At 50.5% G+C, this 13791-nt stretch overlaps 1 protein-coding gene across 1 annotated transcript in view; it reads left to right on the top strand.

Moving 5' to 3' along the window:
• Nucleotides 1-12426, top strand: part of CYFIP1 (cytoplasmic FMR1 interacting protein 1) — a 78907-nt gene extending 66481 nt beyond the window's left edge. The window contains 8 exon segments of the mRNA XM_074400146.1: nt 366-509; nt 1641-1731; nt 2852-2982; nt 6733-6805; nt 7347-7441; nt 8189-8427; nt 9206-9353; nt 11720-12426. Coding sequence (XP_074256247.1) covers nt 366-509; nt 1641-1731; nt 2852-2982; nt 6733-6805; nt 7347-7441; nt 8189-8427; nt 9206-9353; nt 11720-11884 — 1086 coding nt within the window. The 3' untranslated portion in view covers nt 11885-12426.
• Nucleotides 12427-13791: the final 1365 nt, after the last annotated feature.

Raw genomic sequence — 13791 nt, 5'->3', positions numbered from 1 at the left:
TGTGCATGCTGAGAAGGGAGCTCCCCTGGCCCCCTCAGGGTCTGACCTCCGGCATCCTGCCGGGACACTGCCAGGCAGGGGAGACTCTGGGTTGTATTCATTTCTCATTGCAGACTTCAAAATGGCATCTAGCGAATTGGCAGTTAAACACATGTTGAAACACCAAATGGTTTTGTTTTCATTTTAGCAGGTTTCTTTTCACTGGCAAGCTGAGTGGGTTTTGTAACTATGCCAGTTACGGGCAGTCGATTTTACAAGGCAGGAGACTTCACCTGAGCTGGTGTGGTGACTGATCGTCCCACACGATTCCTCATCAGCACGTGTGTACAGCGACCATGCTGAGAGCTCTGTGCCCTGTTTTCCAGGCTTTGAACTTGGCCTACTCCAGCATTTACGGCAGCTACCGGCACTTTGTGGGGCCTCCGCATTTTCAAGTCATCTGCCGGCTCCTTGGCTACCAGGGTATTGCTGTGGTCATGGAGGAGCTGCTGAAGGTCGTCAAGAGCCTGGTGAGTGTCCCTAGACACCCCTCCTTCATAGCCTGGATTCCCAGGGCATGCAAGCAAAGGGGTCTCACCTATCTGGACTGTGATTCTCCAACAGCTGGATTAATTCAGTTTGGTTTCAAACACTTCTAACCATATATAGTTTGGTACGTGCCTCGTCTTTCCAAACTCAAGAGAATGGGTCCAGGTTGTTTTAACTGATACATAGAGTTTTTATTTTTATGTATAGAGACGGGGTCTTGCTATGTGGGCCATCTTGGCCAGCCTGAATTTAGTTTTCTATGCATAACATATTAGTCATTCACTGAGAGAGAACTTTTTATAGTCTTATTTATTCAGATGGAGTTTTGCTCTTGTTGCCTAGGCTGGAGTACAGTGGTGTAATCTCGGCTCACTGCAACCTCCACCTCCTGGGTTCAAGCAATTCTCCTGCCTGAGCCTCCTGCACAGCTAGAATAACAGGCACACGCCACCACACCTGGCTAATGTTTTATTTTTAGTAGAGATACTTTATTTTAGGGTTTGTCCATGTTAGGCTGGTCTTGAACTCCCGACCTCAGGTGATCCACCCGCTTCAGCCTCCTAAAGTGCTGGGATTACAGGCCTGCGCCACCACGCCCGGCCCATCCTTTTTTATTATGTTAATAATCTTCTGTGCCTGAGGCCGTGTGAGTTTGGTCAATTGACACAGCTGTCACCCCAGGACCTAAACAGCTTCTTCCAGGACCCCCACTGGGGGACTCTCACCCAAAACCTGTGGCAGCTTAGACCTTATCACAGCTGAGCATGGAGCTGCACCCAGGAGCACAGATGGCGTCCTGGGGGAGCCTGAAGCTGGCCGTGCTCACCGCATTCAGGGGCATCTCCTCCTCCCCAGGGGAGACACCTGGTGGCACTTCGGGGCCACTTCCATCTTGAAAGGAGAGCCCCGTTTCAGAACGTGGCTCCAGCCATGGGAGGCCACCTGGTGACGGTTGCTGCCTCTTCAGGGGCAGATTTCATTCCCCAGCCACGCAACCCTGCAGCCTGCTCACTGCCCAGCTCTTCGCTGACAGACGCGTTTCAGGGCGTGAGCTCCGGTGCTAGCGGAGTGGGGTGGGGAGGCTGACGCAGCCTGTCTCGTCTCCCCCGCAGCTGCAGGGCACCATCCTGCAGTACGTGAAGACGCTGATGGAGGTGATGCCCAAGATCTGCCGCCTGCCCCGGCACGAGTACGGCTCTCCCGGTGAGTGCGGGCGCCTCCGGGCACGCAGAGCTCACAGTGCTGTCCGGGGGGAGGTCAGAAAGGAATTCAACTCAGAATGATTGAAAAGGATTAGATCTGCCACGTGGGAGAAGGCGGTAGACAGACAGATGCACCTTACAACCAGAAAGGAGGTTACTGCTGTCACTGTCTGCAGGTGGAGAGCTGGGGGCCCAAGAGATCCACCCACAGGAGTTGAGACGACGGGCCCCTGAACGCCACACACTCCTGCGGCCTGTGAAACAACCAGCCACCAGCTGAGGCCAGGGAACCCACTGCCGGGGCCTGTGGGGGCTTGAGCCTCAGAGACAGCTGCACCCCTGCCCCCAGGCAGTCCCGTCCAGTTGCAGGTCCTGCTGTGTGGCCCTCAGGCAGGTGTGTTCTTAGGGACAGGCCCGCAGGACTTGGGGGCTGGTTTGGGGCTATGCAGATAAACAGCTTTAGTGATCTCAAAAAGCACTGTCCTATGGTAGAACTATGACAGGGACCTTTGTCACGTAACAAAACTGCTTTTAGTCTCTTACCTGGCAGAGTTTTCTTGAAAGCTGGACAGTTGAACACTAGCCTTGTCTTGTAAAGTGACTTGAGCCTGCACGTGGGTGACCAGTGAGACACTGTCTTGATGGGCAGTCCCTCAGCCTGGCTGAGCCCTTGAACACTGCCCAGGACGTTCTGCTTTCTGGCACCTGCCCAGGTCTATGGCTGGTGTTTGAGAAGATAAGGTGTCTTCCTCAGCCCCCTTGGGGAAGTGACCATGAGCATGTGGGGTACCCCTCAGCCTCTGTGGGGAAGTGACCATCAGCACAGCCCTGGCTCAGGAGAATCCAATTTCAGTTGATTGTCAGAAAGTAGATGAGGAGTGCTGGGATGCTCAAACCAATGCGTGTGTCATGACTGGAGGTGAAAATTTCAGATGTTGAGGGGAAGCCATCCTGGCCCAGTGTGGCCCAGGGAAAGCTTGCTGGGGACGTCCCCGCCCCCCCGACAAGTGGGACCGAGTCCCCAGCCGTGCTGAGGGCCGGGAGGTGTGCCCGGCTGTGGACCAGGTTGCTGGGTCCTGGCCCCTCCACCCCCCAACCGCGCCCTCCTCCCACCACCGCAGGTATCCTGGAGTTCTTCCACCACCAGCTGAAGGACATTGTGGAGTATGCGGAGCTGAAGACGGTGTGCTTCCAGAACCTGCGGGAAGTGGGGAACGCCGTCCTCTTCTGCCTGCTCATCGAGCAGAGCCTGGTGAGTGCCCATCTGGCCTGGCCCAGCCCACTGGCCACTGGCGGGGCTTCCTTTGGTGGGTTCTTTAGTGGGGGTGTGGCAGCAGCAGTGTGGTAAAGCATCATTCTTTTTCATGACCGAGACTTTAGTTTGAATTTGTTCCCTACAATTGAAAAACAGAAATGTACTGTAGTTCACTGTCTCAATGTTGTTCTGTGTGAACATAATAGAACGATTTTATGATGTGATGTTTTCAACATCTAAATGAACACACTGAGGGCTAAAGCACGGCTGCCTAGGAGGGCTCTGTGTGCCTGAGGCCACGGAGCAGTGGCGTGCGGCTCAGTGTGACTGAGGAACTGAGTGCTGAATATTACTGAATTACAACTGATTTAAATCTGAACAGCTACATGTACCCCATGGCGGACAGCGCAAGGGGCCCCCAGGAGCCCACCCCCTCTTAGGGTGTGGCACGGTGGACACCTCGCTTCCTTGACTTCTCCTTGTGGTGCCATCTGGCTGTCCCTGTCCTGTACGCCACAGCAGCTCAGCGTACGACCTCCTGGAGTGGGAAAGCCATCGGGAAGTGGAATCTCGCGTGGCCCTCTCCCGCCTTCCCTCGTGGCGAGGTGGGCGTGTCTGATCGTTCACTGCACCTTGTTTCTTTTTCTGTGAAATGCCCCACTGGGTTCTTGTGCCTGTTTTTCTACGGCTCAGCGCTGCTCATACTGTAAATTCTTCTTCCATTTGTGGTTTATCCTTTTACTCTGATGTGGTGATTTTTGATAAACTGCTCTTAATTTGAATGTAGCCCTTTTTTAACGATTAGCACTTTCGACATCTTTATTTTTTAATTCGCCATGTTTACACAGAACTTGGAGTATGTTTTTAAAGCTGTTTTCCCTGGCTTGGGGTCATGAAGACATTCCTTTACGCGCTCATGTAGACTTTGAGCTCTGCCTTCTGCGTGCAAGTTTATGATCCTTCTGGAGTGGGCCTTTGTGTGTACCGTGAGATGCGGAGGAAGCGTCTTTCTTTCCCAGTGGGGACCCCATTGTCCCTTCTCTAGGGGCTGAAGGGCTCCTCCTCCTCTGCCACCTGCCCACTTTTCGTGGGCACACTGGCCCGTCTCCCGGCGTCCTGCCGCACCTGCTGGTCTAGGGGTCTGTCTCTGGCATCATGGCATGTCGTCTTGCTCATCGTTTCTGACAAGACTCGATTCCCACCTCGGCGTGGTCCCTCCTCAGGGCTCTTTGCTCTGCCACTTTCGGATTGGTTCGCCACAGGCCCTGGCGAAACGTACTGGCTTGTGTGTGGGAACTGGATGTATCTCCAGAGCTGCCCAGGGAGACCTTTCCTGTGTGGTTTCTCAAAGCACTCTCTCGTCTTCAGGTCACCGGTAGCTTTGCAAAGGCAGAGTTGTATTTGGGAAGAACAGGGACAGACTGCCGGGCCTCTGGGGACTGAGCCTGTGAACCATCCGCCTCACACCTGCCTGCCAGTAAAAGAGTGCCTTGGCTCAGGTGTCAGGGGAGTCCCGGGCCAGGCCTGACGCATCTGGGAGCTGACCGCCTCCATTTCCCTGTATCCTCGCACTCCTAGGCTGACCCCTAAGTGGTTTCAAAGAGGGACAGTGGCACCCTCAGGCCCTCATTGTCCTGGCCACCCACAGGCTTGGTGGGGCCCCCAGGTGAGCGTCCCCTCCCATGCTGCACTCCCCACTGCGAGTGTGAGGGGCACAAGATGGAGAACCCACCTGTGTTCAGGCTAGCAAGAAGCCAGGGCCCAGGGTGGCCCTGCTCTAAGGACCTATTCCGCAAATAATTGTGACTTTTTAAAAGCCAGAGATGCTAGGAAGCATCTCTTTAAATGTAATCTCCTGCTATGAATTTTAAGTATTTAATGTAGGAATATTCCCTTCATGGGTGGTGTTTCCTGAGGCCTCTCCTGCCTTCCCTCGTGACTAGTGAGGTGGGCGTACAGCAGGTGTACCCCGTCTCATCCGCTGTCTTAGTCCATCTTGCATTGCCGTGGCAGTGCCCGAGACTGAGTAATTTATAAAGAAAAGGAATGTATTTCACTCATGACTCTGGAGACTGGGAAGTCCAAGATCAGAGGGCTCATCTGTCAGGGCCTCATGCTGCTTCAGCTCGCAGGGAAGGCAGAAAGGGAGGGGGGCGTATGCAAAACCAACGAACGTGAAAGGCAACCCTGTTTCCAACAACCTGCTCTCACAGGAACTCATCCATTCCGGCAGGAACTAATCCAGTCATGGGAGAACAAACCCAGTCTTGTAAGAAATCCGTCACCTCTCAAACAGAGCACCTTCCAACACTGCTAGATTGGCAGTTAAGTCTCACCATGAGTTCTGGCAGGGACACAGCACATCCACATCACAGCCTCTGTGGATGTCCAAGCCTGAGGATGGCTGTCCAGTTACTGGCCTCAGGTCGGCCAGGTGAGACCAGGCTTTCCTAAAGGAGAGACGGCGTGTGGAACTGATTTAGATGGTGGCGAGGACCCATTATGGCTGGTTTCTCTTCTGTCCAGGTGTCCTTTCTGGAAATAAGACAAACTCACAACTTCCTTTACCTACGAAATGAATGTCAAGGAGCCCTGGGATGGACATAAGTACTTACAGAACCACACAAGTATGAAGCAGGCAGGACAGAATCTCCTGGCACAGTCTCTTAGCTCAGTTTCCGTGCATTGCCATGGCAGCAGCTGGCCCTCCACTGGCTTCTGGATGGAGCCTGATGCTGCATTAGCAGCTTAGGGAGACGAGTGGAGCAGATGGTGTCGGGCTGGCTGCTGGCACTGGACCGGCAGTGATGAGTATGGAAAAGTCTGCTTTTCTTCCTCTTGCTTTTAGTTTTGCCATCATCTCTGGGAGGTCCTCAGAAATTGAAATCTCATTGTCAGCATTTATTCGCTTTTACAGTAGCTGTTTCTTTGTTTAATCATTTCTTTTACTCCTGTGTAACTCCAAGATTTCAGCATGGCTGTAGTGTAGGAGGCACCGAAGGCCCCATCATCTTCTGCCTGCTCCGTGGGGTGTTGAGCGCACTGTGGTGGCCCGAGAGCCCTCTCCTCTAAAGATGAACAGCAGTTGAACTATTTTTTAGCATCTGGGTTCATGGTCGATTTTGGGGGTTCTGCCATCCTCATGATCCTGGAGGTGCATTTTCCCTATGTACGTGTTACCCTGGAGAATGGGCCTCGTGTGGGATTTTTATTACCTCATAAAGAAGTTTGTGACCCATTAGTAGGTTCAGCATGATGACCCTCAACTTTATTTTGGGCTCTGTGGAGAATAAGGGGTGTGGACACCAGGGTGGGCCTCCCCTGTTACTTCCACCTCCCTTGTTTGCAGATGCCCTTGCCTTCTGTCAGTGCGGTGGGGTCTCATCACACCCTGTGGTTCTTAAGAGCCTGGTGGCAAATTAGCAGGGAAGGATGGGGAGAGAGCTGCCACGCCGGGAAAGCCTGGAAAACAGTCACTTTCAACACTGGGTCTTACCTGGGTCCATATTTAAATTAATTAAATGTAACTAAAATTAAAAATTCAGTTCCTCAAGTGCACAAACCACATTCCAAGTACATACTAGCCATGCATGGCCTGGTGGCTGCCATTATGGAAGGACAGACAAGCATTTCCATGATCACAAAGAGTTTACTTCAAGTAAAAGGCAAAGAGGCTCTTTGTTTTCAGCAGCAGCTCTCTGTGGCGAGATCCTCTCCCTAGTGTGCCCTTCAATTTCTCTGCTCTAGTCTTTAGAAGAAGTCTGCGACCTCCTGCATGCGGCTCCCTTCCAGAATATCTTGCCGCGAGTCCACGTGAAAGGTGAGCCTGCAGAACCCACCCCGCCCCGCCGGGAGTCCAGACTGCCGTCTGTGGGGGTGGTACCTACTCTATGCAGCTGGAGAGCTAAGGGCCAGTGCAGATTGAGGGTTTGGTGCCTGTTTAATCATATGCAGCAGTAATGAGGAGTGTACAGAACCTAGTTATGTGAAGTCAGAAACAGGGCTGCAATGATCCGACGTCTCAGAACTGCTTCCAAGTATTAATCACAGGGGAGATGGGTATATAAGAAGCAAAGAGTGGCCATGAGCTGATAATTGCTGTAGTGGATCATGGGGGCTCATTGTGCCATTTTCTGCTTTTCATTACATTTGAAATATTCAGTAAGTGAAAGATGAATAATCAGCCCTGCCAGTTTGAAATAAAAAATGTTAACTGAGCCAAGTCTGTAAGATAGTTTTTAAAGAAAATGTGTATACATGATGTTAACTTTAAAATCTTTTGTTTTTTTAAACAAATTTAAACTTTTGCAATTATCCTTTCATACAAAGGGGCACAATTTAAAGTATTTTTTCTGCTGCAGAGGGGGAGAGACTTGATGCCAAAATGAAAAGACTAGAATCAAAGTACGCGCCGCTGCATCTTGTCCCACTGATTGAAAGACTGGGGACCCCTCAGGTAATGTGTGCTGTGGCGGCTGTGGCTTTTGCAAGCTGGGCATCCATGTCAGCCCAGGTGGCCTGGTTGGGAGCCAGACTGGAGGGCATCGTGAAACCCAATGCCTGCGTGGCCGCTCAGGCTTCAGTGTTGCAAGTGGGGAGTGCGCCCGGACTGCTTCCCAGGGTGGTCGGGGACTCCAAGTGAGCTAACACTGGGAAAGGGCTTAGCACATCACCTGGCACGTAAGACTGTTACAGATGTCACTTGTCAGTGTCCAGCCCGTCAAGAAGAAGGCTTTTCCACAGGTGTTTAAGAATGGAAGAAATGAGGCCAGGAGGCAAGGTGTCAGGGCAGAGCCCCACAGTGATCCAGCAGCTTACACTAAGTCAGGATGCCAGCAAAACCTACCCCACCCAAAATGTGTTTCCAGGGCCAAGAGCCATGGTTCATTCCTGTCATCCCAGCACTTTGGGAGGCCAAGACAGGAGTTTGAGACCAGCCTGGACAAGATGGCAAAACCCTGTCTCTACACAAAATATAAAAATTATCCAGGTGTGGCGGCATGCATCTGTCATCTCAGCCCCTGGGAGGGCTGAGTCAGGAGGGTCGCTTGAGCCTGGGAAGCCAAGGCTGCAGTGAGCTATGATTATGCCACTGCACCCCAGCCTCAGCAGCAGAGCGAGATCCTGTCTTAAAACAAACGGGACGTGGAGTAGCTGGATGCCTGCAGGGCCCACAGCATTCCGCCACTTGTTCCTCCTGCAGCAAATTGCCATCGCGAGAGAGGGGGACCTGCTGACCAAGGAGCGCCTCTGCTGCGGCCTGTCCATGTTTGAGGTCATCCTGACGCGGATCCGGAGCTTTCTGGACGACCCGATCTGGCGCGGGCCTCTGCCCAGCAATGGGGTCATGCATGTGGACGAGTGTGTGGAGTTCCACAGACTGTGGAGTGCCATGCAGTTCGTGTACTGCATTCCCGTGGGGACACACGAGTTCACAGTCGAGTAAGTGTGTGCTCAGAGCAGGACAGAGCCCCAGGGGAGGAGACGGGCTGTGCAGCAGGGGAGGGTGTTAGGCCAGCCATGCTCCTTGGGAAGTGACCAGAAGCTCACTGAGCGGCCTTTCAGCCTCCTCAGTGGGGATTCTGCCTTGATGCTGAAGAGCTCACTCAGGACTTTAGTGTTCTGGGAGTCTCCGAACCACAGCAATTGTATACGAGCTGGACATGCATTTTTCTAGGTGGGAGGTCTGTAAGTCATTCACCACAAAGGGGATATGACTTAAAAAGCATTAGGAGGCCGGGCGCGGTGGCTCACGCCTGTAATCCCAGCACTTTGGGAGGCCGAGGCGGGTGGATCACAAGAGATCGAAACCATCCTGGTCAACATGGTGAAACCCCGTCTCTACTAAAAATACAAAAAATTAGCTGGGCATGGTGGTGCGTGCCTGTAATCCCAGCTACTCGGGAGGCTGAGGCAGGAGAACTGCCTGAACCCAGGAGGCGGAGGTTGCGGTGAGCCAAGATCACGCCATTGCACTCCAGCCTGGGTAACAAGAGCGAAACTCTGTCTCAAAAAAAAAAAAAAAAAAGCATTAGGAAGTAGCACACCAAAATAGCCCAAAAAAGGTATTTACCAAAATGAGGCAACAGCCGGCTGCTGCCTAGCATTCTCTTCCTGGCTGTGGCACAGAGTAGTGCAGACGGCTTGGTCACTGACATCTGCAGACAGAAGAGACTCGGTGACATGTCCCTCACCTCCCGTTCTGTTTGCTCGTTTCTAGGCAGTGCTTTGGTGACGGGCTACACTGGGCCGGCTGTATGATCATCGTGCTTCTTGGGCAGCAGCGGCGTTTTGCTGTGCTGGATTTCTGCTACCATCTACTTAAAGTCCAGAAACACGACGGCAAAGACGAGATTATTAAAAATGTGGTATGTGGATGAAAATCTCCCACTATCTATGTTACAAGTTCTTGTTTCGGTGGATGTTTTCTGACCTAGTACCTAAGGTACCACCAACAGAAACTTTCTTTTCATTCCCAAAATGAATCTAGATATAACTGGCAGAGAAAATCCTCACTGCTCCGTTTTCCTTCTCAAGGTACTTAGATTTACTTCCAGTCTTACAGGATTCTGCATTTTCAGACCTTTGGCAACTATTCCAGTCTTCAGGCTCCCTAGAAGTCAAATGTGTGTGTTTTGGCTGCTTTAAAGGCCTGCTGTGTTTGTCATTTTATGGCTTCCTCATAGTTGAATTCTGGAAGATACTCAGCCATTATCTTTTGAAATATTTTCGCCTCCCTTCCATTCTCCCTGTTCCTGCCATTCGGGACTTCAGTTAGACATGTATTAGACCTTCTCGTTTCCATTCTTCACATCCCTCTGTTGAATTAGTTTTGTTTTGTTTGAGACAGAGTTTTGCTCTTGTTGCCTAGGCTGGAGTGCAGTGGCCCAATCTCGGCTCACTGCAACCTCCGCCTCCCGGGTTCAAGTCATTCTCCTGACTCCCATGTAGCTGGGATTACAGGTGCCCGCCACCATACCCAGCTGATTTTTGCATTTTTAGTAGAGATGGGGTTTCACCATGTTGGCCAGGCTGATCTTGAACCCCTGACCTGAGGTGCTCCACCCACCTTGGCCTCCCAAAATACTGGGACTACAGGCGTGAGACACCGCACCCAGCCCTGTCGTATTAGTTTTCTGTTGCTTCCATAACAACAAATCACCACAGGCTTGGCAATTTAAACACCACTGATGATCTCACGGTTCTCTTAAGTCAGATGCCAGGGTGCAGCCGGGCTCAGCTAGGTCATCTGCTTGGTTTCATGAAGCCAAAATCAATGTGTCCAAGGTGTTGTGTTCACCCTGGAGGCCTTCAGTCTTAGGCACAGCTTGCAGCTCTAGGACTGGGTCACCCTTCCTGCTCATCTTTCCAGGTGGCTCCCTCCAGCAACGGTGGGTCGGGCAGTTTCAGCTTCTAGTCTTCTGCTGCCAGCCAGAGAACATTCCCGATCTGATGATACTGAGAGGACAACCCAGATACTCTCTGTGTCTAACAGTCCAGGTTTAACACTCCCACCCAGGCTCTGTGCAGCAGAGGCCCCGCAGTCACAGACTCCAGGTCATGGGCCTCGTGGTCCCACACTATTCCCACGGCTCCCAGAGCTGTATCCAGAGTACTGTCTTCACGTGTCTTCGTGAGCTCTCACTTCAGCGCTAATCTGCTGACCTTTTCCTCAGCTCTTCAAATCTTGCTGTTAACTGACAGTTTTATTGTCTTAACTGAATTTTTTCCATCTCTTACTTCTTTATCCAGTTCATGTATTCTGTATTCTGTATCTTTTCATTCTAATATCTGAAGGCCTTGGCGGTGTTTAAAACTCTCTTTCCTCGTGTGTCGGGTTACTGGGGGGTCTATATCTAATTGGACTTAATGTAGATTGCTTTCCTCCCAAGACACGCACTTGCATCTGCACATCCACTCAGGGCACTGGCTACCCCCTGACCACCTGCCACGGGCAGAACCAGCAGTGCTTTTCAAAGTTTTTGGTTTGTGTGGATGTTCTTTATTCACATTCTCTATTCCTATTGCAGCAGGAGGGGGATCTGTCAAAGTATCCTGTCAGTATTTCCACACTGGAAGTCTAAAACTTGTGTTACTTGACGGGCCTTTGTCCACTGACATCATCATCTTCATCTGTAGATCCCCAGCTTTGTGCACACAGTAGGTTCTTAATTGCTGATGCAGAAGGAATAGGCCTGTAAGTTGTGCACATGAATGAATCTACAGCAGCAGGAAACCAACAGAGGAATTCTAAATTCAAAATATATTCATTGTTCCATCTGTTGCATTAAAGAGATGGGATGTGGCTGGGAGTGGTGGCTTGTAACTATAGTCTCAACAGTTTGGGAGGCTGAGGCAGAGGAGGATTGCTTGAGGTCAGGAGTTCAAGACCATCCTGGGCAACAGACCATACCTCTACAAAAAAAAAATTTTTAATTAGCTGCATGTGGTGGTACATGCCTGTGATCCCAGCTACTCAGGAGGTTGAGGTGGGAAGATCTCCTAAGCCCAGGAGGGTGAGGCTACAGTGGGCGCTGATCATGCCACTGCATGCCAGCCGGGGCATTAGAGTGACACCCTATCTGTCTTAAAAAAAAAAAAAACAAGTATGAGTGTCAATTCCGTTTGCTATTATTTTTCTGAGAAAATATAAGAATCTTAACATTGTGAAACATGAAGAATAAATGAATGTTCAGGTGTTAATAGTAAAACATCCTAATATTCACGGTTGTAGCCTTTGAAGAAGATGGTGGAGAGAATTCGCAAGTTCCAGATTCTCAATGATGAGATCATCACCATCCTGGATAAGTACCTGAAGTCGGGCGACGGGGAGAGCACCCCAGTGGAGCACGTGCGCTGCTTCCAGCCGCCCATCCACCAGTCCTTGGCCAGCAGCTGAGGGCACGGGCTGCACTCCGTAACTCAGCGTGGCATGCTTTTCTCTGGGTATTCGGTGAGATTTTTAGGGACTATTTTTCAGTATCTCTGTACCTGTCAAAGGGGGTGCTTTTCATCTAAAAGCTTAATTTTGTAAAACTGACTTATTTTTCTAGACTAAAATTGTATATGCTTTTGTTAATTAGGAACTCTGAGCATACTGGCTGCTGATTGTTGCCATCACATTCGTACAAAATCACTGTCTTTTCTATGGGATGTTCTGGCAGCTAGCTACGATTCATTCCAAAAGAAATGTAATACCAGCAAACATATTAAATCCCTTACCAGTTACCATTGAATGTAACTATTCAGCTTTTGTTTAGGGTCTTTCTCGCGGTCTTTTATGAACAATCTTAGTTCTGAGTCACTGTATCCATCCCTTTTATGTATCAGTGTTTCAGAAGACAATGAACTTGATTCTCCTGCTTCCACTAAATCCAGTTGTGACAAAATCTAACATGAGATCAGACCAAAAGGATAGAGAAATAAAACCAGTGAGGTCTATCTGTGTTCGCTGTTATTTACTTACAGACCTGTGCTGCTTGGCTTGGCAAGGAACTCGCACAACAGGCCCAGCTCAGACCTGCACCTTTTACGTAGGATTCCGCAGGCCAATGAGGTATGGAACGGCCATGTGGGCTGTTCCAATCTGGACATGAAGCTCGACATGGAGAGGCTGCTCGGTGCCTGTTCCCTGTACCCACGAGCTGGAGGAGGCCTGCACTGTGGGAGGGGATCAGCCAGGGACAGTGGGTGCTCCAGAAAGGGGCCGGGGGGCACTTCAATCCAGCCTTCATCTGTTCCCCTCATTACACAGGGCTCACATGGCTGAAGCTGGGCCACATGACCTGTCAGAATGAAAGATAGTCAGTTTAGACGACCCGTAGAATCATCAACATGTTTAGAATTGAGAAACTAAAGCCAAACCTGAAAGTATTAAGGCAGTGAGGTTCTGAAAAGCCTAACTGGAAAAAAAAAAAAGTGAGGCCTGTCTATTGTAAACAAATACTACAGAGAAACACAGGCCAGCATGTTAACTGAACTCACCTTGTGGCGTAACCTGGCAGTCGTTTTATATTATTTGGAGTACTGCAACTTTCTTCAATTCTGACATTTTCTGTGGATGCCACGTTCCCATAAAAAGTGGGCCTCGCCTACTGACTTTTCCATAGGCCTTTGGAAACTCCAGAAGCATCACACATGGCACAGAAAAGAAAGTGAACCGCAGGGCGCGGTGGCTCAAGGCTGTAATCCCAGCACTTTGGGAGGCCGAGGCGGGTGGATCATGAGGTCAAGAGATCGAGACCATCTTGGTCAACATAGTGAAACCCCGCCTCTGCTAAAAAATGCAAAAAATTAGCTGGGCATGGTGGCGCGTGCCTGTAGTCCCAGCTGCTCAGGAGGTTGAGGCAGGAGAATTGCCTGAACCCAGGAGGCGGAGGTTGCGGTGAGCCGAGATCGCGCCATTGCACTCCAGCCTGGGTAACAAGAGTGAAACTCCGTCTCAAAATTAATAAAGAAAAAGAAAGTGAACCATCCTGCTGTACTGCCAAACCTGAGTGACAAGCAGCTGAACACAACCATCTTTCCTTATAAAAAAATTCCCTAAAAATGCTTTTGGTAATGTAAATAACCCTGGGGCCAGCATTCTGCTGCAGATTTAGAGGTGGCGGCTATGCTTATCTATAGAATAAGATGAAAAGAAATCCCATCTGACGTGCAAAGACACACAAAGGCTCAAAATAAAGGGACAGAGGAATACTTACCAAGCAACTGGAGAGCAAATAAAGGCAGGGCTGCAGTCCTGGTCTCCAATAAAGCAGACTTTAAACCAACAAACATCAAGAGACAAAGAACGGCATTACATAA

The sequence above is a fragment of the Saimiri boliviensis genome, chromosome 5, assembly GCF_048565385.1.
Source record: "Saimiri boliviensis isolate mSaiBol1 chromosome 5, mSaiBol1.pri, whole genome shotgun sequence".
Classification (NCBI taxonomy): domain Eukaryota; kingdom Metazoa; phylum Chordata; class Mammalia; order Primates; family Cebidae; genus Saimiri; species Saimiri boliviensis.
This window is presented reverse-complemented; position numbering and strand designations above follow the sequence as displayed.